The sequence below is a fragment of the Scomber japonicus genome, chromosome 12 (assembly GCF_027409825.1).
Source record: "Scomber japonicus isolate fScoJap1 chromosome 12, fScoJap1.pri, whole genome shotgun sequence".
NCBI classification, from domain to species: Eukaryota; Metazoa; Chordata; class Actinopteri; order Scombriformes; family Scombridae; genus Scomber; species Scomber japonicus.
This window is the reverse complement of record NC_070589.1, coordinates 12,853,566-12,878,334: the sequence shown is the minus strand read 5'-3', so window position 1 is coordinate 12,878,334 and position 24,769 is coordinate 12,853,566. Positions and strand designations below refer to the sequence as shown.

Here is a 24,769-nt window from a genome sequence, read left to right as displayed (position 1 = left end):
GGAGTCCTTCAGTAAAGGATGCTTGCGGCACTCTATAGTGAAGGCTATGGGTCTATATAAGGTTTTTTTTTTTTTTTTTTTTTTTTTTGCCTCACTACAGCTCCTCTGCACATAAGTCGTCTTCTTGAGTCACCTAACCAATAACCAATCCTATAGGCCGGGGTGTATTTCGACAGGAATGTAGGCACTGCTTTATCAGGCTCTGATGTAGTGCGCACTCGCACACCTATACACAAGTAGTAGATACATAAATGGCAGTGATCAGCATATTTGAAGCCAACGCGGATGCTATTTGTGACTGACTGGTTTTGAGCATAGATATTTGGGGCATTTGCCAATCCGTGTTGCTATGGCAATTGAGCACTATTGAAACTAGAATGTGTGTGCTTGTGTGCGTGAGAGAGATGGGGGTGGGGGCAAATAGCAATAGTGGGGGAAGTACACAGAGAACATTATTGTAAACAGATGTGTTGAAAGTTAAGAGACAACATGTATCTGTGGAGTGGGGGCAAGGATGTCATCTATTCCCAGCATAGTCTTATATTCAATTCAGCTATAAATCCACATACAATGCTTATACTTGTATGTGATGCATGCCAATGACTGACATATATTGAACTGACAGAGGAGTTTGGCGCCTTCGGCAGCAGGGGGTTAGAGACTGAGGCACTGACAGCAACAAAAAACAGAGGAAAGCTTAACTTCCAACCCCCTGACACACCACCAAACAATCCCAGTGTGTCACAGAGAGAGAGAGAGAGAGAGAGAGAGAGAGAGAGAGAGAGAGAGAGAGAGAGAGAGAGAGAGAGAGAGAGAGAGAGAGAGAGAGAGAGAGAGAACAGAAGAGGGAGTTATATAATGACCCTTGATGCAGGGTTCAGCTCATATGGGGGGAGGAAGTACTGGAGTGGTGGTCACAGTGCATCCAGTTCGTGCTGTCAGATTGAATTTGTTGCAAGGCAGGGTCCACAACTCATACAATGCGGCACCGAGCACAATACTCACACACACAAATACACACACACACAGAACCATTTTACTGATTAGTGTGAGAGCCGGCAGCACTGATTCATAGGCTAGTCCTGTCTGTCTCACTCACTCTAGCACATTTTTCTCTGTGAAGGCATCCCACTGCAAGCCAAGCCCACTGGCAAAAAAACTGCCTGCGTTTGAGGAAGCATTTTGGGGTGGGAGGGGGCGACTCGATGCAGAAAAGCTATGATCTGCGACATACACAAAACTCACATCTCTTCTTCCTCTGAGTGAGCCAGCACACAATTCTCCCATTGTTTAGGAAAACCCCCTTTCTGTGCACTCAATTAGCACCCCCTTCACCATACCAGCACCATGAGCAGGAATACACACCCCATTTGTTCTCAGTCATTCCATCAGCAAGATACCATAGCAACCCTCACAGCGAGGTTGGTCTCATCAATGGGAAGCAATCCCAACACTCATCTAACAGGCTGTGTTTCTGATTATTCCCCAGGCAGGAGTCCTGGTGGAGGTAAAACCCCCTTAGACAGCATCTGTTCACACATTAAGACACCTGCAATACTGTACACACCAGACACACTAAACACCACAAGCAACTGCTGGCAATTCATATTTTTAATACCTTTTACACCATAAACAGCTCTTGAAATTATTATGTAATCTACTAAAAAATGATTACACAGGTGTACAGTTATTTCCCAGCAGCTTGGGATGTCAATATTAGCCATTCAAGAACTGAATGAAGTACAAGTGTTAGAAAATTTCACATTTGATGACCAGGAATGTCATTAATGTCAGCACTATGCACAGTGTCACTTTCTACAACAAACCATCATCATATATATGAAGAACAATATTACAATATTGAAAAGGGGGGGACATTACTCAGCAAATGGATAAAGAATGAGATTCATAGGGATGGACAAGACTGACCATGTGATACATTCAAAGAAAAGAAAAACATTTAAATACTAGGATCCAGTGGGAATCCCTTCATCTGAACAAAACATGTACAATTAGTTTCTGTTCCAGTCATATTATTTAAACAATATCACCATCAATGTGTATCATAAGTGATGATTGTATTTTGCTAGTCGTCACATTTAAGCATTATGTAAGAAGTAGAGATGTGCCAGAATACATTGTTGTACACTATACCTGGTGAAATATTCTAGTAGTAATACCATTTCTATTACAGGCATTACTGTGATTATAACTGTTGTCAGAGGGCACCGTGAACACAGCACAGCTCTCATGTCTTTATTAGCTGTTTCAGTTCGATACACCACAAGAAAACCTTTTTTTTTTTTTTCCTGCACGAATAATTCTGCTTAAGTAAAATAACAGAAGTATTATCAGCTTGATATAGTATGCAGTATTGCAGTAAAAGTAGTGATTTGGTCCCTCTGACTGATATATGTTATTAGAGTATTGATACTGAAGCATCAGTGTGTGAGCAGCATGTTACTGTTGTAGCTGCTGGAGGTGGAGCTAGTTTACACTACTCTGTATACAGTTAGTTACTTTACTTCAGTGATTCCCAATCTTTTCTCTAATCTTTGATTTTTGCTGAAATATTGGATATAAATATTGAAACAAAACCATGTGGAACACTTTAGAGGGAAAAATCACTATTTGGTGGAGCTGCTTTAATCTCAAATCTGGTTTAATCTTTAATAATGTATTTTAAAAGCTTGTTATATTATCAATTGTGCCAAATCTTCATCTTAAAAGTAACTAAAGCTGGTAAATAATTGTAGAGGAGCACAAAATGGAAATATTCAAATAAAGTACAAATACCTTAAAATTGTACTTAAATACAGTACTTGAGAAAAGTAGTTGCGGTTAGTTTATATTTACTGAATCATAATGAGACAGGACCGCATACATTATTCCTCCTCATAGGTCAGATTCGGCACTGGCGATAGTGTTTAATGTGGAGAGGCTGTGCACACTGCATGATAAAGTCAATCCAGTTTCCATCCAATTTAAGAAAAAATTGGCGAAAGAAAATTAGAATGAATGTGTTTCTCTATATACTTCTAATATGCAAATATTAAAAGTTGGGGCATCAAGAAAAAGAGGTGACAACAGAGTGACGTGGCCAAAAAAACCCCCCAAAACCCCAAAACTTAATAGAAGTAATGACAATTCAATTACAAGGGTCAGTACACTAACTTTTCCAACATTTCTAGCCAAATATAAAAACTTCTGTTAGATATTTAGATAGTTAAATATTTAGATTTTTTTTAAATTTTCAGGTTTTTTTTTTTTTTACGCACAGAACATTTTTGTGCGTAAATTCATTAATCATACCTGATAGAAGTCTGAGGAGCAATCATGTGCTGAACAATAAAACCCAACACATATCAGAGCAGACAATCCATTTAAAGCAAATTCCAGTCAACTGTCTTAATATTGACGAACCAACCTGCTTTTGTTTGTGGCTTTTTTCCATGTTCATTTGCAGGATATTACAGCGATATACAGTTCAGTTTGTTCAGATCGATTCAATCCGAGGTGATCATAATATGAACTATGGTCATTTTATGAGTATATACTAGCACTACACATAGAGTTGTAATTTAGAAAAGTTTGAGGATTTTTGTGATAAGAATAACCGGCACATCCAACTTAGAATTCGTGATTGCTAAAATGAAACCGCTCTACATTTCCAAAAGGCAACATATGTATGACTTGGGTTTGTCTCTGGAGGATTCAAATATTTAAAACACATGTAAAATACTACGTTAAGTCAAGCAGAAACAGACACATAAAAAAAAGACATTGGCAAATAAAAATATCCTGAAATTCTGTTTCCTAAATGTGGCTCGGTGAATCTCAAGGCATCATGAACAGAAGGGTCATGTCCTGTCTATGTTCCCCCTACAGAGGATCTATCTAATATAAATGATTTGAATCTGTGGCTCCTTATAAACATGTGACATGCGGTTTCCATGGCGAGTTCATAAATGAAAGCTTTAAAGCCAGTCATTAGCGCCCCCATGTGGGAAAAATGTACAAATATTTTTCCATCTGGATAAAATACAGTGATATGAGGAGGCACATATGACTTGAGGTATGTAAATCAATGAAATGCACCTCTGATGAGGCTGCAACACTGAGCAAGAATCAACTAAAAGGTAGTAACTTCTGTTTGTGATCACCACTCACGCCTCAAGGCCTGGGAACGTAGTGAAGGAAGCTGATGGCCTGGATCCGACCCTCGCTGGACCTTTTCCCAAACCTAACTTTCAACCATAGTTATCAGTGCAGTATCATGATGTCAGTGTGTATGACCTTCAGCTGTGCTTCATTTATCAGTAGGAACAAAATGGCTGTCACTTCCCCTTGAAACCCTTCATTGGCTACTGGTAAAGGTTACGCAGCATACCGAGTTACCGTCACCAAAAGCTTTGCATCTCATTTTTTTTAGCAACTGGACCAGGATTGAGTTTTGATTCACAAAAATTTAAAAACAATAAAATCAGAAACACAACTGATGGTCACCATGTCTGAAAAACCGTCATTGTGTTTTAATAAATGGACCACCTGCTTTCACATGTACTCAAAAGTTATGTCCTCGTCTTCGGTGCTTGCGTCTGGTGTCAGGGCTTGTTGTACCAATTCATGGAGCGTCTCAGAGCTCTCTCCCAGCTCTGGAGGATGGGGGTGTACTCCCGACTTGGGTTACCAAAACCTTCCGTGTGTCCTACTTGAGGGTTGAACAAGTCGTCAGTGGTCTGCAGCTTCTTCAGCTCTTCTCTGGTTTTCCAGAAGCCTGCAGTGACGGCAGAAAACAAAAGGAAGAAGAGGAATATTAACACAATTACCTTAAACCATTTTTTAATGACCTGTGTATCATACAGGATGTCCTATAAATGCAGAATATTAGGAAACTTTAAGGGAGTTTAGGGAATTTAAGGAACAAATAAAGAAAATACCCCAAGGAGCTAAGACACTTTATGTTGTTTAAGTCATCTGTGTACATTGCCTCATATTTTCCCCATACATTTCTGAGTCAGGGACCAACAATGAAAGTTGAGTGGCTGCAGCTGTCAGGTGTCAGTATGCTCTAGTCTATTCTAGTCTTTCACTGCTGTGGTATGATGATCTGGAAGGTCAATGATTTGAGGGACAGCCTTCCACTCACGCCCACAAATCCACTGCTAATCGATGGTTGAAAGGCTGACACAGTTGGAGCACGTTTTAGACTTATCACTAGGGCTGAACAATGAATCGATATTTTATCGAAATTGCAATATGGCCTACTGCTAGAGTCCTTTCTAGAACCCGTAAATATTTATATTATAATAATAATTTATTCTTGCCTCATTGCACTGGTTACTTGTGGTGTTCAGAATTGATTGATTAAAACTTACTGCTTATACTGCTTGTTTTTAAATCACAGTCTTACATCACTGACCTACTCACCCCTTAAGACCTTGCTCCCACTTCCAAATCTGCTGACCAGCTATTGCTCTCGGCCCCCAGACCAAGGCTTGAGACAGAGGGTTGTAGAGCTTTTGCTGTAAGGGCTCCACAATTGTGGGATGCACTTCCATTGGAAATTGGACAAGCTACCTCAGTGTCCTCTTTTGAAACTCTCTTAAAAACTAATTTTTATAGGTTGGTTTTCAATGAATGAGTTCTTTCAGACCTATGCTTTTATTATTGTTCATTACATTTACATCATTTATGCATTGTCTTTTATCTTTGTTTATTTCCTGTTTGCAGTGAAATTATTTTTGATGCGTAACTAAATTGTTTGTAAAGCATTTTGTAAACCTTTTTTTTTTTTAAAAGGTTTTAAATGATCTGCAATATGTTTTAAAAAGGTGACATACATCAAAATAACATTTTAAATAATGTATTGTTGTGCTGTAGAGATGTCCGGGCACACAAATACATAAGAAAACATCAGATGAACTGATCCCCAGAAAATTGTACCAGAATCAATGTTTTTCAATGAGAATGAGAATAATGGTGTATAAATGATCATTCAATCTAATATCGTGACTCATATTGCGATTGCAATATCAGTCACAATTAGATATTTTTTCAAAAACGTGTAGCTCTACTTATCACCCAACATTACTAGCTCCTGTTTCATTAATAACTAATGCCTCTCTAACCAGTGATTCACATTATTATTCAGTTATCAGCAACACATGCTTCTGGCCTGTTAGAATACATGCACAATTCCATCTCCTGTGTTTGATTTGATTAAGGATTGGCTAATGTACAACAATCTAATTACATTATGTGAATAATTAAATGGAACAATAACAAGCAGCAGCATTTCATTTAGCTTTTTTCATCAACCTTTAATATGAAACTCAGTGCCATGACTGAGTGCAGCAATGATTTTAGAGAAAAATGAAGTGATATGAAAAGTAAAAAGTGACACTGAAATGTTTTTCTGACTGCTTGACAGATCCTCATCTCATCTGCACATTACAGAGTTTGTGCTGAGCAGCCTCTCTCAGTTTTACACACTTGGCTGTTTGCTGCAGCAAACCTCAAAGAACTGTCACTCTGAGGACCATCCTACCTGCCTCATTGATATTCTGTAAGTGTAGTCGGTATAAATTCATTTTCCAGTCCAACCACCAATATTTGGAAGCTGCGCTATCAATGCTTCTCATATGTCAGATATGGATCAGGATCTAAAATGCATACAGCAGGAGCTCAGACATGGCTTATGGGTTAAGACATTGATCATGAAACCAACACTCCTGATTTGCATCCGGCCATCCAATTTTGCTGCATTTCTTTCTCCCTTGATTCCTGTCTTTTATCCATTATCATGATCTAAAATAATAGTCATTTAAAAAAATGCAAACAGTAAATGTTCTTTAGGTTGACATGTTTGTATGAGTGTGTGTCTCAGCTTACCCACTCCAAGTCCAGCGACAAAACCAGCCCCCAGACATGACATTTCATTGTGCTGGGGTCTGGCTACCTTCCTCCCAAACAGGTCTGCAGTCAGCTGCATGATGAAGTCATTCGAGGATACCCCACCATCCACCCTGAGAAAGAAAATCAGAGGGAGCACTCTATTATACTGGAACTTACTTTACTGTAACAGTATCAGAGAAACATACACCCATAATTTATAGCCAATAAAAGCCGAACTGCATTAGTAGAGGCAGCACTGTGCACACAAGTCCAGTCTGTTACACTCTGTTTGCTGGCTAAAATCCAATCCTGCATTCAGATATTGGCCTGTAAGCTGGAATATCAAAGAGAGGCCTCTGCCAATTTGATGTGAGTTAAATGCTTACACACTGATTATTTTTGCCTGCAGAACAAACCCACACTATTATAATCAGCAACTGCTTGACCAGCACAGCACATGAAACTAACTGTACCTGATCTTGGTGATAGGAATGTGAGTTTCTCTTAGCATCGTCTCATATAGCTGCTTGTTTCTGCAAAGAATAAGAAGCACAAGGAGAGAATGTCATTTAGCATGAACGAGGAAGCATACAAGAAGTTTAATGAAACTTCATAATAAATACAATAATAATAAAATAATAAAATGATTCACCTGAAAGCGATGGACTCCAGAATTGCACGGACCAGATGGCATTTGGAGGTGGAGGGTTTGAGGCCCATAAAGGAAGCACAAGCTTTAGGGTCGTTTAGAGGAGCCTTAGGATATACAGAGAACAATATGTCAACTGACTGAAAATGAAAAACAGAGCTGTAGTTACACGGTTCTTCATTACTAAACTAGCTCTAAGAACAAAAAATATATTGAATAATAATATCTTTGTATAAAAATAAAAAACAAACAAACAAACATTTAAGACACACACTTACAAAGGCCAGTTCACAATGGAAGCAGAGAAAAGATAGAGACCACATCACCCATGTTACAGAAGGACAAAAATGGAAATAAAAGCATAAAAAAGCTAAAGATCAATGGATGCAATCAATCAATATCCACCAACGTGATAAATTCAGTACTTTTGTTTAGCTTTCAGTAAATACACTGGGGTGCACTGTGCCAAATGCAAACTGTACATAAAAAAAAGAGCAGGTTTCATTCGACACAGATATGCTCACATGCATTATGTTCACATGTACCTGCAGGCCACTGAAAGAAGGGACGAAACACACTCCGTCTGAGTCACTGACACTGTAAGCCATATCACTGGTGTCCTGCACATCAGAGAAGAGCTCTGCAGACACACACACACACACACACACACACACACACACACACACACACACACACACACACACACACACACACACACACACACACACACACACACACACTTCAGTATAACAAAAGGTTTTCAATGCATTCATTGATTTTTGGCCACCTGAAGGGCAGCTCAACAAGCTGAAAGCACTGACACTGATATATAGTTAGCTTATAAAGTCATTATTCTGAACATGTTAAAAAACAATCATTTACATTTCCAGCAGCTGCGAACACTGAGCAACATTAGCATTCATTTGGCGGTGTTTTCCTGACCTGTGGCCAACATTCACTCTCTTTCTAATCCTATTTTTGATTTCACTAATGTCTGAAAAATATCTGGCTGGTAGATGTTCCACTATATTCACCAGCTGGTCACTAACTGTGTGATGTTTGGTCCACTTATGCAGGTGGCGTACAATGGGTTTGTCAGAGCTTTTTGCTGAGAACAGGTGCCTGCTGCAGCTAGAAAACCAAAACAATCAGCTAAAAGAGGCTAAAAACCTCAGAGGAGCTGAGGGGGGCTGCAAATGTGAGTGATAGGCCTATGTAGGTTTTGTCGCTACGAGTGATCCCTTTCATTACACATTTTTTAAAAACAAACACTTTTTAAGATTAGAAATACTGATTAATGCAGCTTTAAAAAGGACCAGTGTGTATAGGATTTAGTGGCATCTAGTGGTGAGGTTGCAGACTGTGCAATCATCTGAATACCTTCCCCCTTCTTCCCCTTCTCCTTCCAAGTGTGAAGGAAAACATATAGTGGCCGTGAAACTCATGAAAAATGTGAAAGGCCCTCTCTAGAGTCAGTGTTCGGTTTGTCCATTCTGGGCTACTGTAGAAACATGCCAGTGCAACATGGTGGGCTCAATGGAAGAGGACCCACTCCCTATGAAGAACTCATTCTAAGGTAACCAAAACACAACAATTCTTATTTTCAGTTGATTATACGATTATACACCAATTAGAACATACTTGAATATTATATTCCACTTCAACCACATCTCTTCTGCTAGATGCCACTAAATTCTACATACTGCACCTTTAAATAACCCTCAACACTGGAAAATGGCTAATCAGTAGATTTTCACTCAATCAGCAGGTTATGACACACACAGTTCATGTAACATAAATGGTGTCATGGTCACGTAGATTATGACACACACACACACACACCCCTAATCATATGACCTAGTTACTCATTTTATCAGAGAAGATGAATAATAAGAATTCCCATTACATAACCAACCAGGATTGATTTAATGTTGTTTTAACTAACCACAGAAACAACTGCTAGACACAAGGCTTCCTGCAAAATACAAACAATGGAAGGAAGTCACCACCAGAGCTGCTGTAAACACCTCGTCACTCACCCAGCTTCTGCGCCCATTTGATAGCGGTGCCAGTATCTGCTGCATTGCCCTCAGCCAGATACACCACCTCTGAGCCGATCTTCCAGCCCACCACAGGATACAAACCTGCAGTGAGGAAACACAGGCATGTAATTGGCCAGTATGCAGAAGTTAGGATAATAATCATCTTAATGTGCTTTTACGTTACCTTACCTGCTACAGAAGTGTGTGGTTTGTTGCCGGTGTTGATGTTCATGAAGGTACCTGTTCCCATGGTGATCTTGACATCACCTACATCAAAGCAGCACTCTCCAAACATGGCTGCCTGCTGGTCCGCCATCTACAACAGGAGGACAGAGGGAGTTATTAATATGTTCTAAAAACATCAAATCCTGTCATGTCTGTGTTTAACTGTTACCTCAACTGGAACAACTGGTAATTGATAATTGATAGGTACAATTTCACATGTGGGGAGTAATTTATTTTATCATTTCCAAATAAACTGGAACCGAACATTAAGCAGCAACCAGTTGTTTCCTGCTGCTGATTAAATAAATAACGTTCCTTTTTACAACATAATAGCTTTGACACGCTGCCATGAACAGAGTCAGAGGGTCAAATAAACCTTTCTTTCATGATCACACAAATAACAGAGCGAGTGAAGCCTTGACAACTCACCACTGACATGATGGGAATGGATACTCCAAAGATAGACGAGTCTGTGGAACCAAACTCATGACTGGTGGATCATGAAGGAGAAACAAGAGACATCAGAGACAATGACAATCATCTCACACTCTCCATTAGTCCTCTACAGGCCAACTGCAGCCCAGGATAGTGAATCACACCAAGATCCATGCTGAGGTGCAGTGATATTAAAATAGTGTAGAGGTGTTGACAGGATTGAAAGGTTTAATCAAAACCAATTTCTAATACTTACAAAGATGATTAATAATAGTCATGATTGGACATTTTCTTTATATGACATTAAATCTGAACTGTCCGATCAGACAGCAGAAGCAATAACTACTTTCTATGAGACAGGGTTAATGTAGAGTTATGAACAATTCAACAGAAGATTTTTTTCTTCACATTATAGGTTTGAAGCGGTGGTTCGGTGTAATTTTCGACCTAGCGTCATGAGGTCTATCTAATCAGCGCCTCAGCCTTTTTTTTTCATTTGGTTGCAAAATAATGGAGTTAGAGCCATCAGCCGAATGGCTTAGTACAGGCGCTAACGGGACCACCAGTGTATCTGGTAAATTACCCCACTAATAATGCCTGTAGTGTTATCAAAAAACTGTTGAATACTGAGAGAAATCCACTTATTGTAGACTAGGAGTGTCACAGTATACAGGTATTGAGGATAACCGTGATATTTAAAAATTGAAATGTTGATATCAGGTTAATGATACACCTGATAATTCTGTGTGAATATTCCAGTGCCACTTGAAATCATTTCCATGCCTTCTGTCCTCCCCCAACGCCCCACCCACACAAACACCCCCACACACACACTGTGTTAGCATTTTGTTGATAAGTTGCCTTTTAAACATCCATGAAGTGTATTTGTGCTTTTTTTTTTACAGTCAAATTTGAGTGTAATTCATTTGCCAGAAAAGCAAAACATAAAATAAATAAAGCTAGAGATGAATTTAGCTTTTTTTTTTTTAAATTTTCTGTAGAAATCACGATAATATCGTTATTATGAATTATTCTGGCCACGATAATTTAATATTGTGACAGCCCTATTGCAGATGAAAAGACTGTGGCTAGGCTGGGCAATGTTGAAAGTGTAACTTTGAAGGAAAAGGATGACTCACCCTGTATTTTCTACTTTGGGGAAAATAGAGAGAGGCAGAGACACAAGAGAGCAGAGAAACCCACTCCAACACATCTGTGAACAAAGTAATAACACAGAGACATGAAATGAAAAACACCCACAGAATAAAACTAATAGACACAGAATAAACATGACACACCAGACCTGATAAGAGTCAAAAATCCCTGTTGCACTGGCATTGGAGTAGTCTGTGGCAAAGACCTGTCCTGTAAAAGATTAGATAACAAACAGATGTTTCAAAATCCCTTTTGCGGAGGGCTACAAAACTTGTCGGAGTTCCTCGTCTTTTTTTCAAATCCCCTCTCACAGGAATTAGCTAAAACATTCCTGAGGAATGTCAATTTCATCTGTTGTGCAATGGGATTGGAGACACAAAGAACATTTTGTTTGACTGTTTGAAATGCAATCCAATGGACATATTATATATGACTGGACTGCTTTCAAAAGGGACTGTGCACATACTAGGAAGCTGGTAATCACATGAGCTTAACATACGGAAAAAAGAAAACACACCTTTTGTGAGTTTGAACAGGAGCCAAGTGTCTATTGTTCCAAAGCAGCAATTGCCTTCAGCTACTGCTTTACAAACCTGAGAGGAAAAACAAATACGATGATGCCGAGGTGAAAGAGTGAGGGCTGCGCTGGTTATGGGGCAGGTGATAACACAGCCTCAGTCTGATATAAGAATGTGCTTTTTTTATCCTGTTTTAGATTATATTTAATGCTTAAACACACACACCTGGACAAGAAAAAATGTAATCTATTGACATGTGTGATTCTGTATTTCTCTGTTTTGGTTTGAATACGAGCTTTAGAACATTGTGACGAGCATTGATTTTCTGACATTTTATAAGGCAGAGAAGTGATTGAGAATGAAAATAATTAATAATGAGTTGCAGCCCTAGTAAAAGGTTAATTAGACAACTTTACTTTTACTTTTTTGCTTTTCAGTGCTCACTATTTCTGTTTTCATTGTTTCACTTTGTTTTATTTTTTCCCTTTAAAAATGCTGTTTTGGCATCAAACAGTAGTTCAGTAACAGTTGTGTTTACCAGGTAGGTCAAAGTGCATCACTGCTGTTCTAGGTCACTAGTTTAAACGTCAAGCCTTTGCGCGCGCACACACACACACACACACACACACACACACACACCTGCTTGTAGTGTGTAAGAGCCCAGACGAGGCGAAAGGTTACATGTTGGGTGGAGAAGACAATAAGGCTCGCTGCAAGGGACCGTTTCTGCCTGGTCAGGAAGTAAAGCACCTTCATCACACCATGGATTGCCTACGGTTGTCGCCAAAACAAACAAACAAACAAACAAACAAACAAACGAACACTTAATGTTTGAAGTGAGTCCTGTTCAGGGATGATTTAACGTACTTTATAAGTTCCATTATTAACTCACTTTCATGGTGCATGACGTGTTCCAGGACTTCACCAGGTCAGCAGCTCTTTGGTCCTGCCAGCTGATGAAGTTATGGAAAGGCTCCCCAGTTTTCCTGTCAAAGGGAAAGAGAGGAAGCTAAATGAAGCAAGGATGGAACCAGACCAGAAAGGAAAGAAAGAAAATAAAAGATCATTTAGTAGTAAGTAAAGCTAAGTAAAGGTCATTTCATTACTTGTCCCATGTTGTGAAGGTGCCTCGCTGAGTAGATATACCAAGAGCCTCTATTTGTTGCATTTGTACTCCTGTATCTATATCACAAGTAAAGCAGAAAAAGCACACACACATTAAAATGTTTAGAAACAAGAGGAGACTACCCGATATAAATGAATGTCCTGTGTTGTGCTTCTAGTGGGGATATAATCAACAGTCCTGCCCAAATGTTCATGCAATTAATAGTTTTTATGACAGGATACACAAAAGGTGTTTCTAGTGTATTAAGGACAAAACATCAAAACTGTTCACCCGTCAGTACATTATAATAATAATAATAATAACACAGCATCCGATGCCCTAAAATGAGCAAAGCGCTCAATCACCACCTCTGAAACAAAGTCTGTGTAAAAACTGAATACGGAGTGTCCAAACTGACATCTCAGTGTATGATAAGTGTTTGATGAGTGACTTTGCTCTCACTGAAACAAGGAGCACAGTGGAGATAAAAAAAATAAAATTACATTGACACATTGTATTCCATTAGATGAGCATTTGACACAGGGCGTGCCTACTACAACGTGTAAAGTTAATCATATCCACTTGTTGTGACATAGCTGGCGTGTACCTTGAACAGCTCCCTTGACCACGGTAATAAACCCTTTCCATAATGCATCTGGGTCCATCTCCACCTGTCCTACCTCTGGATACAGGGGAACAACCTAAACCAAGCATCAACACAAACACAAACACATACATGAAGACTGTAGTTGAAACAAAATCAATTGCAATAATTGCTAAATCATTAATAATAATCCAATGGGAATATCAGTAAATATGATTTCAATGAGATCAAGATAAGATAAAATAAGATAAGATTATCTTTTATTGGTCCCAAGATGGGGACATTTACCATATTACAGCAGCAAGTGGATAGCAAATATAGAAAGAGCACCAATAAGAACACAATCAATCAAAACAATAGTAGTAAAAAAAATGATAGTAACATTATGCAAGAGGAATTTTGGTGTTGTCAGAATAATATACCTGACTCTATATTGATATTACACAGATTTAAATCTGGCATCCAATCAGACAGCAGAGCAGTGATTAATAATATGTTATTGCTTGTGACCCCTTGATGTAAAGCAATAACACTTTTCTTTGGCACATGGTGTATGCAGAGTGGTGGACAGTTCAACAAAAGAATGATTTTTCCTTCACAGAATAAGTTTTAAAGGCCTGGAGAGTTTAAGGTTTTTCCCAAAAGGGACTGTTGTAAGTGGGAATGTGTGAATAATACCAAATGAGAACGGCAGACAGAAACAGACAAATACCTTGGTGATGCATGATCCTCTGATTTTTGCCTCCTTGTCATAAACGTGACACTTGATAGATGTTGTACCGACGTCCACTGACAGGATGAAGGTCTCCTTTCTGAATCCGTTCCTCTGACTCCCCATTGCAGACACGTTTGTCCAGGTATGTGGGTTGGTACTCTAGACCATGTAGGTCTTCTCATATTGGTCTTGTTTACAGCCTGAATGGTTTGTGTGAGCGTATATTGCCTAATGTGTGTACCGGCTGGAGCTTTTGCTCGACCTTCGGACTTTATTTTCGTCGAAAACCAATTCCAGTCCAACCTGTTTTGAATCCAAAATGATACACGAATAATTATTATTAAGTCCAAACTACACACTGTGGAAAAATACAACGAGGTTCAGACATTTGACCCTGAATTACAGACTAATGTGTTCAGTCAGTTCCTCTGCACTTGAGTCTTGGTGGAGACTGAAATATTGGTTACAGATGAAGTAACATTAACTAAGCGTTCACCAACTCAAAAGTTAAGCTAACAGGCTATTAGAAGGCACACGTTAGTTATCACAATGCAACATTTAAGCTAAGAAATAATAATAATAAAATAACACATACATTTTCGCGGTCTAAATATTTAATAGTACAATCCAATCATTTACCCTATATGTGCTCCAAACAGTGAAGGACGGACAATCCGAAAGTAGATGTTGTTGAATCGCATTAACGTAGCTGAATGTTTTTTTTTCATGTCGGCACCCGTAGTAGAGTTGACACATGCGCATTGCGTGGCAAAAAAAATAGCATGTGGATGTTTTTAGCTGATCACACGTGTTACCAGCCGTAGCTAGACACCAAGCCTGTGGTTTTGTGCTTCTGTAATCGTAAATATGTCAAAGACAGACGTAAGACTTGTGTTACATTACATTAACATAGAGCAGGTTTCAACGTGCACCGATTAGATTGTTTAAAACTATTGTTGTGTTACTCTTGTTAGCTATCAGTTAGTTACCTCTAATACCTACAAGCACCGTTTAAAGTGCTTCATTACGACTGTACAGCGTGTTGTGTAATGATTATTTAGTCGTCATTTTGCATTTAACTTAAGCAGGACAGAAGAGTTTGATAACTGATGACTTCAACTACTACCTAGTTGAAGTCATTCAACACTGACAAATGCTAACCTTCACACTGTTAAAGCTTTTCCACCAAATGATTAGCTAATTTAAATTAAACTGAACAAGTGGTAGTTACAACTTTATTCCTAATAGCATGCTGTTGTACAGAGTCATAATGTTTTGAATATGTGTTTCAGGCTACAAAGCGTAGAAAAAGACAAAGCAAAGTTGTCATCAGTGAGGTTGGAGAAGAAGAGGACACCACCACCACTAGTAAGTCATTGTCTTTTAAATAAATAGAAATGCACAATCAACATGACAGTTCAGGCAGAACATGACAATACCTTTACTGTTTCTTCCGCCAAAGAAATAGTTGGGACAGAGAGCAAAGATGTGGAGATGGAGGAAGCAGGAGATAACGAAGGTACTGCAAATCACCATCATCACATGTTATAACTGAGTGAAAGTCTGAACTGTGTCACTTATAAAGCTGCCTCTTTAGATTCCCAGAAGGACATGGTCATCGAGGTGAAAGGAAGCACAACTACAGTAACTGTGGCATGGGAGGAGAAGAATGAGGAACAACAGGGTGATGAAAGGAGAACAAATACCAGTGAGCAGATGACTGATGGTAAGGAAGTGTACAAGTTATTATTAAGTTATTATTGCATACCATGCAGGATGTTTTCTTCCACTGTGTTAGTCATATAAAACCAAAACATATGACTCAATGTTAAATAAATACAAGATATAGCAGTAAGTCATATCTAGCAAACAAAATAACTGAAATTGACTACCGTTTTGGTTCCAGCTGCTTCTAATTCAGAGGTTAAAGGGAAAAGTTAAAGGACAGGTTGACATTGCTCAAGTCTGTCTTAATTCAACACTCAGAGGCCTGCATTAACATTGAAATAGTTTTTTTTGACATAATCATTCCCCCTGTTCATACTGACCATTAGAAGATCCCTTTATAATGCCCTTACAATGTAAGTGATGGGGCCAAAATCGACAGCCCTCCTACTGTGCAAAAATGTATTTAAAAATGTATCTGAAAGTAATATGAAGCTTCTGTTGTCCACGAGTCAAGTCAGGTAGATATCTTTCAACGTTACAGTCTTTTTAGTGCCAAAGTCACCACAGCTCAACAGAGGAAACACAAAGAGGGAATTTGATGCTAAAAAGACTGTAAATGTATCTGCTGAAGCCTGAACTTTTAAATGCGTTTGTGCACTAAATGACTGTGGACACACAGCATCACTTCCATTTAAAACACATTTGAATGTGATCTTTTAATAGTTAGAATGATTAAATAGATTCAATGATTTAAGACATGCTTGAAAAATTGTTAATATATCCTTTAAGTGTAACATAAGGGGCGGCAGTGGCTCAGGAGGTAGAGCGGTCATCCTCCAATTGGAAGATGGGCGGTTCGATTCCTGGCTCCTCCAGTCTACATATCGATGTGTCGTTGGGCAAGACTCTTAACCCCAAATTGCTCCCGTTGCTGTGCCAACGGTGTATGAATGAATGGTTAAATTCCCCCCTGATGTGCAGGTTGGCCCCTGCATCAGTGTATGACTGGGTGAATGAGCTTTGAGTGGTTGTAAAGACTATAAAGGTGCTACAGTACAGTCCATCCATTTACATAGATTTAGAAGCTGTAGGCTGTATTCATGAAGCCTCTCAGATTTACTTCATGCTGAAATTTTAACATAGGACAAAAACATCAGAGTTCTACACTGACTGTTAGACTGTGGGATGTCGCTCAGTTGTAATATTAAACCAAGAGGTGTAAAATAGCAGCGGTTTTATTTGTATAGATAAATAACCAAGGTACCGCCCAAGGTTATTTATGCTGAGATTGTCAAAGGATTTTCACATTTAGCAGAGAGTGCAGACTGTTAAAAGTCACTTGATGGAAAAAGAGGCTATAAAGTAATTTGACTCAACTGCAATCAGCGTCATCCAACCACTTATAATTGCACTACAGTGTGTCTTAACTTATGTTCCCTACATGAGTCAAAACTAGTAATTTCTGCCAAGTCTTGGGAAATGAACCATAAGAATATTAACAGAGCTCTAAAACATTACAGCCTACACTATTATAAAAAAAGATAAAGATATAAAAGACCATATAAAAATATTCCTCCTGTTGTAATACATTTGAGATATCCTTGATTATGCGGCTGACATCCAGCTAGGATAACATGATTGTATCCATAAATTTCAGTCTGCTCTCACTGAAGAACCTCAGCATTCATATTATTTTTTATCACAAATATAAATGCAATCAAAAGTTTGATTTATGATTGCAGATATTGTCGGTTCTGACAGAATACTTACTGTTGCATGTTCCCTCTGACAATAAAATGTTCTTCAATAAGCTTATTGCCATAAAGTGTTGTGAAAAGGTCTCTCCTCTCATGGAATATTTTAGTCGTAACGCCATCTCCTGGTGACTCCCAGCAGGTTAAGACTCGTCTGGAGATTCAAGATATTGAATATAGAATAGATAATATATAAAAGTTTTTTTCTAAGTTAAGAATGTCAATAAAATGTTTTTACTCATTTTCCTAAAAATCTGACAATGGGGCTTTTTTCCTATCTTTATTCAAGAGTATGGTCTTTCAATTTTAGAGCTTGGTTTATTGATTTCACGTTAAGATTTTGTCATTCTTGCCTTCAAACTCTGCCTTGCATTTAAGTAGCCCCTGCTTGTGCTTAGATTTGATGCTTCTGCTCAAACTGCATGCTGGCACACAGATAAATTGCTGCTTCAGCTCTCAGATTTCTGCTCTGCTCTCAGATTTTTTTTGCAACAACTTTGTCAAAATCCTTGCTTCCTTGTGGGCCACGCTTTCATCCTAGAACGTTCCATACGGGCGGTTCATAAGCACACTTCAAAATATCTTCACAATACACAGCCTCATCAATTGTGTTTTAAAAATGTAGTATCTCATTGAAGTCTTACTGTGTTAGCTGGTTATTATTGCTGTTGGTACTTTTCCAACTAAGTATGATTTAACCAATTCAATTAAAAAGTGACAGAAGCTGGTATATACATGAACTATTCTTTTATTCCAAAAGTCGTAAAGAAAGGAAAAACCCTGGAGGGCAGGAGTGAATGAACCTGGTTAAAGAGTAGCCACCTATATGGGATGCTCTAGGAGGTAAAGCGAATGTACCTGCAAGGAGGCAGGGATCATTACATTGGTCAATACTACATCTGTCATTTGACTGGTTAGGAGATTTTGATAAGGTTATTCAGGGTTATTGCACAACAAATCTGAGAGCAGAAGCAGCCTGAATGAGGAGAACAGCTGAAGCTAGAGCAATAAATCTGTGCAAGCAGCAATATATCTGAGTGCAAGCATACAGTCTGAGCAGAAGCAGAGCAAATCTGTGTGCAAGGAGCTATTTTAGTGCGGCAGCAGGGTTTGAGGGAAAGAATGACAAAATCTGAACGTGAAATCAATAAATCATGCTTTCAAATTGAAAGACCACGCTTTTGAATAAAAATAGGAAAAAAGCCCCATATCCGACCGAAAATGCGTCAATGTGGGAATTTTTGGCAACTTAGGAGTGAATTCTTACTTTGAGAAACTTGATAATACAGAAATGAGGTTTTTCTGGTATTATAAAGTTAAAAAAACCCCTACTATGTGTAATTCTAAACCTCATTTATATTTCCCTCAACTTTCCCTCTTTAGCCTTCAAATGTGAACACTTGATGATGTCAGCCTTACACCGAAATATCTGTTTAGGCAGAATGACAACACTGTCTTTAAATCATGACTCTTAATGGGTTTCTAATGACATGACATGTTCTTTGTCATTCAAGTTTCAGATGTAATATTATATTTGGTGTGGGAACCAAAAAGAGCCACTCATTGTTCAGTTTTATGGTGATATCACTCAAAAATCCTATCTATTCAACATGAAACAATCACTCTTTGTAGACTTCAGCAGAGGCCAACAAAAAAAGTTGCATTTAGGGTTACAATAGTCTCCAACAGTCACATATTTACTCTGCTTTTAAATCATGTAATATTATTTAAACTGTTGGACGTGGAAGATAAACTATGTACTGCAAATATGAACACAACACAATTTCTGAGTGAAAAACTGAGCTGTGTCAGTAATGAAGCTTCTTCTCCAGAATCTCAGATGAACAAAGATGCGTCTAAAAGTCAGTTGTTTTTTACTAGTATTTTTTTTCTTTCTGTCTTTTGTTCTCTCTTTCTTTCTTTATAAATTTGCCTTCTCATGGACATAAACGGCTGAATTTGTGTGCAAAATCAGTACAGACCTACATGGCACACAGTATACCTAAAATGTGTTGAATTCATCTGACTGTGGAACTGCAGCAACACACCCGAAACTCAAAGCCTTTACATTTATTTAAATTAATTCAACCTCTGGAAACTATTAAAGGTGCAGTGTGTAGAATTTAGTAACATCTAGCAAAACAGACTTGACAGAAATGGATAATGGATGATAGAAGTTCTTCACATCTATCTTGTGATGGAGAAAGATTGATTGATGATCATAATGATGATTGTAGTATTATATTATATTAATCACTTCACTTCAGTCATGTTGCTGTCTCTGTGTGTCTACAGCAGTAAAAGGGAAACGGAAAGCAGAATCCACAGCAGAGACGTCCCCCTCAAAGAAAACTAAACTCATCAATGACGGTACAAATTCAAAATAAGACCGAATTCTTCTGTTAAAGTGTTTGTTTTTATTTCTTCTAGAAAGGTATCCTGACACATTTGTTTTATTTTCATTGTAGGTTTTTGTCTTTTTGTTGGCAATCTGAACCACTCCAAAAAGATGGAAGAAATCAAAATTTCATTAGCAAATTACTTCAACAAACAAAGTCTCCTGTTTCAAGACATCAAATTAGCCCGCTCCAAGTAAGTCAGTGCTGTTGTTTTTTTAACATAACTTTTTTTCATTCATTTTTTCATTCATTCATGTCTTGCAGGCAACCTGTAGTAGTAGATGGTAGATTTAAAACTGTTGCTACTTAGGATACTAAATCAAAGTTTTGCTGTTGTAGAAAACATGCCTTTGTGGATTTGGCCTCAGAGATGGACTTGACTAAAGCCTTGACATTGGATGGAGAGATGATTCTTGATAAGCCGATGAGGATCGCCAAAGCAAAGGTTAAAAGCGAGGACGTGGTGAAGGTGAAAAAGGAAAAGGAGAAAAAAAGTAAAAAAGGTTAAAACATTTTTTTTTTTATTAATAGAATAAATCCTTTGTTTCCTGCTATTTTAGAAACGGGTACGGTAATTGTGTTCCTGTATTAAAACTACAAGAGGGCTTTCATCATTGAGTTTTAGATACAAATACGCCTTTTCATCATCGCCTGCTTTAATAGAATTTATTATGCGATGACGTCAGGGAGAGATTTTTAAAGACATTTTCATCTGACTTGAAGACTTGTCTTGTTTGCAGCGATCAAAAATGCTAAATGTGTGTTTCTGAAGAACGTCCCGTACACTGCAACAGAGAAAGACATCCTTAAAGTTTTCCCAACAGCGATCGCTGTCAGGTTTCCTGGTGGGACCGAGGGACCAACCAAAGGGTGAGGGGTTTTTTAAATCTGCAGTGAAACTCAATTATGTTGCCATATGTGCAGTAAAACATGCATTGGTTATATTTAGTGATGTGAAGATTATATGAAAATAGCTTAATAAGATGTCTTTATTCTTTGACAGTATTGCCTTTTTGGAGTTTCAAAATAAAACCATTGCTAATCAAGTGAGAGAGCGCAAACAAGGGGCCAAGATCCAAGACCGGGTTTTGATTGTGGAGCATGTAGGAAAAGCAGATACGTCTAAAGTCGACAAAGCTGCTGATGAAGACAACAACACAAAAGGTGCCTTGGTTTACTGTCTGTAGCTGACGTAGAGCTGTAGCCTGATGCTGGATCAACCAATCAGCCAATTCAATCTGCCTAAATTGAATCTGAGCTTGGAAAGTTGAACATTTGAAAGATTTTCTTGTTTTTTTTTCTCACAGCTGCAGCTCCTCCAAACAACACACTATTTGTGAGCAACCTGTCCCCTACCGTGAATGAAAAAGGCCTCAAGAAAGTCTTTCAGGCAGCTGTCACTATCACTATACCTCAAAAGGAGGGCAAATCCAGAGGGTACGTACACTGGCCTACTCTGTCTTTTTACAGAAATATTTCAATATTTTGATGAAACATGTCACGTTTTAACTCCCTGCAGATTCGCCTTTGTTGAGTTTACAACCGTGGACGACGCTGAAAAAGCCCTGCAGTCATCCCAAAGCGTTAAGATCAAAAAAAGGGCGGTCAAAATACAGTTCTGTGAGGCCAAAGAAAAGAAGCAGGCAACAAAAGGTATATGGGATTGATCGTGTTGTATTATCCATGAAGGTGTCACCTGTTGTTTTGCAGGCAGCTTGATTAGGCTAATATGTTAACTGATAGCAAATGATCAATATGAAGCATTCCTAAAGTCTGTTTGAGTAATGAAGAGCAATGAAAATGGGGATAATACATTAGTGTTTTTTTCTTCCTCAGTCCTGTTAAAGACACTGATTGTGATGGGCATCGCTAAGGAGACAACGGCAGAGACTCTTAAAAGTGCCTTTGATGGAGCTCTCAGCGCAAGAGTCGCTGTAGATAAAGAGACAGGAGTTTCAAAAGGGTGCATAACGTTTTCTTTTAATTGTCATCATTTGTTATAGAAATGTTAATCATTGTTTTTCGCTTATTCTAAAAGTCTAATTTCCCTCAGATTTGGTTTTGTGGAGTTTGAGAGTGAAGACAACTGTAAAGCCACCAAAGAAGCCATGGAGGACTGTGAGATAGACGGAAGCAAAGTAAAGGTGGCTTACGCCAGACACAAGGAACGTGAACCAGGCCACCCAGTAGCCAGCGAAGGCTCAGCAGGGCGTCCTGGTGGACAGCCTGCAGAGCAGCCTGCAGGTGGAGGCAAAGGTGGAAAAGGCAAAAAAGGCAAAAAAGGAGGTAACAGACTGTTGGCATATTAAAGGCTCATTGTAGTGTTTTTAAATTCAGAACACGTTGACAAAGATGACAGTTTGATTTCAGAGTAAATTCAAAGCAGCACCAATCATATTAAAGCAATATTGTACTTTGTACAGATTAAACAAGCTGTAACAAAAATAATGAACAATATTTTACATTGAAGTAGATTATGTAACCTTCCCTGTTTCCACTCTTTATGGTCTACACATGTTTAGCCATGAGTGTTATAAGCAGGCTTAGGGAGTAACAGAATACATGTAACGGATACAATAACAAGGTAACTGTATTCTACTACAGTTACAGGAAAGAAAGACCTAATCTGATTACAGGTACGTTTTGTAAAAATGGGGATTATTTAATAGGATTACAATTTTAAAACACATTTTACAATAAAGAACTTTATACTACCATGCACTGTAAAAGTCCCAAACGTGAGCAGAGCAAAAGCGAGAAGGAAATGATCTCTGTGATCCATGATGGTCTGAATAGAGGATGTTACTGCATTATGCATGCAGCGGGTGCACGTACACACACTTCACACACTTCACACACACATTAAACTTAAAAGTTGGCAGGGATGTTTGTTACACACTGTGTCACTCCCAAAGACTCGTAGTTAAAAGAGAGCTTAAGTTTATAACAGCTTGATGACAGCTTGTAGTAGCACACGTTACTGCGTACTTAGTCTGATATGAGTGTGTGTGTGTAACATGTTGACCTGACAGTAGTTCACTAGTCACCCAACACTTTCAATACTTGAATGAGTCAAAGAATGTTACAGCACCGTGAATTGCGCAGTATTTGCACCCACTATCTGCTCCGTATGATTTCTACCTAATCTGTGCTAATCTGCAGCTGAGAGCAACACACAGATGTATGTCACAGCTGGCTGCAGCATCACACAGCAGCCAAAACAATAAGTGAGTCTCCAAACTGAGAAAAGGGCTGTGTGCATTTACGCATGTGGCACAGCAGTGGTAACTTGATTAACACCAGATCATCAGGATCTAATGGCTATTAATGTTCTGTTGAACATTAGATCAGCTGTTACACACAGACTCAGGTTTAAAGGTGGGATTGTTTATAATAAAGCAGAATTTATAGATGAACCCTGAGCTCCATCACAGCTGTCAGGACATTTTTATTTTTAAGTAGCTGAAATTATTTTAAGTAGCCCAGAGTCTGACTGAAGATTTCACCCTTAGTTAACACCAACTCTCTGAACACATTAATACCTCCACTCCACCCGAACTGCGCGTGGGAATTTGCGCTGGTCTTTGTCAATTAGATGTTTTGAATTTTATGGAAAGTGGCCAATTTTGTGCAGAATGTCCCCTTATTATATATTTGGTATTGCAATAATCCTAAAGTAATGGAAAGTTATCAAGTTACATTACTTCAATATTGTGGTACTTGGATTACGTTACTGACTACATTTTTTTAACAGGTAACTAGTAACTATCAGAATACAAATTTAAAGTAACACTGGTTATAAGGTGATTATATGTAAATATTGTGCTTTCAGTTTGTTCCTCTGGTCCTTCAAGCAGGATTAGTGACATCATAACTAGTTCAGAGCAAATTCAGACTTTAGAGTTGTGTCCAGCAGTTAAACTTCTTAAATGAAAAATCTTTACAATGGAGGAGGAGATGCATTGCAATTTGACCTTTTCAGATGCACATTTATGTTCCAGGCAAAATGTTTTCACATGTCAGCAAATCTTTAACATCTATTTTAAAATGACCTCCATTTTTAAATCAGAGCTTTATGGGGTAATGTCTTAAATATTGTCATCAGATGGCTAGATGGTAGACTTTACTTTCTTCCCATTGCTTTTAACTGCTTATGTTTGATGCTGATTTTTGAGTCATTAATACAACTTTCTTTTCTTTCAGGAAAAGGAGCTGGCAAGTCTAAGGATGGTGTTAAAGAAGTGAAAAATAAAGGCTAACTTGTCTCTAACTTGAAAAGCTGTCATATATGGAGATTTTTTTTTTTTTTAACCTGAAAACATGTAGAGCTCTTCAGTTTTTAAGAGTTTGAATGTACAGGTTGTGAAAATGTGTTGATTATTTCTATGAGTTGTCCATCCTGTAATTCTAGCTTGTATTTCTTTTGTACTTTAACCCATTCATTTCATAAGTGTATGAAAATAATACTTGGCTTCATGCATTTTTGTAATAATGAAAGGTTGGTTGAGATTGAATCACACAATACATCTTTGATGTAAAGATAAAATGTTTTAAAATCAAACCGGATGTCTTGTTGTGTTTTATTATCAGTCATTAAAGATCC

General features: G+C 38.3%; 2 protein-coding genes across 2 annotated transcripts; one reads left to right on the top strand and one right to left on the bottom strand.

Moving 5' to 3' along the window:
* Positions 1-1,596: 1,596 nt before the first annotated feature.
* Positions 1,597-15,045, bottom strand: gk5 (glycerol kinase 5). Its single transcript, XM_053329614.1, has 17 exons — positions 14,985-15,045; positions 14,343-14,648; positions 13,634-13,727; positions 13,028-13,103; positions 12,814-12,907; positions 12,561-12,692; positions 11,921-11,996; positions 11,552-11,613; positions 11,388-11,461; positions 10,243-10,303; positions 9,778-9,904; positions 9,586-9,690; positions 8,092-8,186; positions 7,550-7,653; positions 7,371-7,430; positions 6,895-7,028; positions 1,597-4,777 (listed from the first exon to the last, which is right to left on the bottom strand). The coding sequence occupies exons 2-17, from the start codon at positions 14,466-14,468 to the stop codon at positions 4,605-4,607; spliced, it is 1,593 nt and encodes a 530-aa protein (XP_053185589.1). The 5' UTR covers positions 14,469-14,648; positions 14,985-15,045; the 3' UTR covers positions 1,597-4,604.
* A 74-nt stretch (positions 15,046-15,119) lies between these two features.
* On the top strand, positions 15,120-24,669 carry LOC128368750 (nucleolin-like). Its single transcript, XM_053329616.1, has 14 exons — positions 15,120-15,227; positions 15,638-15,713; positions 15,808-15,864; positions 15,943-16,071; positions 20,063-20,137; positions 20,236-20,359; positions 20,506-20,669; positions 20,907-21,036; positions 21,170-21,330; positions 21,474-21,603; positions 21,686-21,819; positions 22,003-22,129; positions 22,220-22,452; positions 24,370-24,669. The coding sequence occupies exons 1-14, from the start codon at positions 15,213-15,215 to the stop codon at positions 24,423-24,425; spliced, it is 1,611 nt and encodes a 536-aa protein (XP_053185591.1). The 5' UTR covers positions 15,120-15,212; the 3' UTR covers positions 24,426-24,669.
* Positions 24,670-24,769: the final 100 nt, after the last annotated feature.

Coding starts and splice junctions, on each gene's coding strand:
- gk5 (XM_053329614.1), bottom strand. CDS start 14,468: ATGGGGAGTCAGAGGAACGGATTCAGAAAGGAGACCTTCATCCTGTCA. Junction 11,462..11,551: donor GGATTTTTGACTCTTATCAG/GTCTGGTGTGTC, acceptor CTTTGTTCACAG/ATGTGTTGGAGTGGGTTTCT. Junction 10,304..11,387: donor CCCAAAGTAGAAAATACAGG/GTGAGTCATCCT, acceptor ATGATCCACCAG/TCATGAGTTTGGTTCCACAG.
- LOC128368750 (XM_053329616.1), top strand. Junction 20,360..20,505: donor ATCAAATTAGCCCGCTCCAA/GTAAGTCAGTGC, acceptor TTGCTGTTGTAG/AAAACATGCCTTTGTGGATT. Junction 21,331..21,473: donor TGAAGACAACAACACAAAAG/GTGCCTTGGTTT, acceptor TTTTTCTCACAG/CTGCAGCTCCTCCAAACAAC.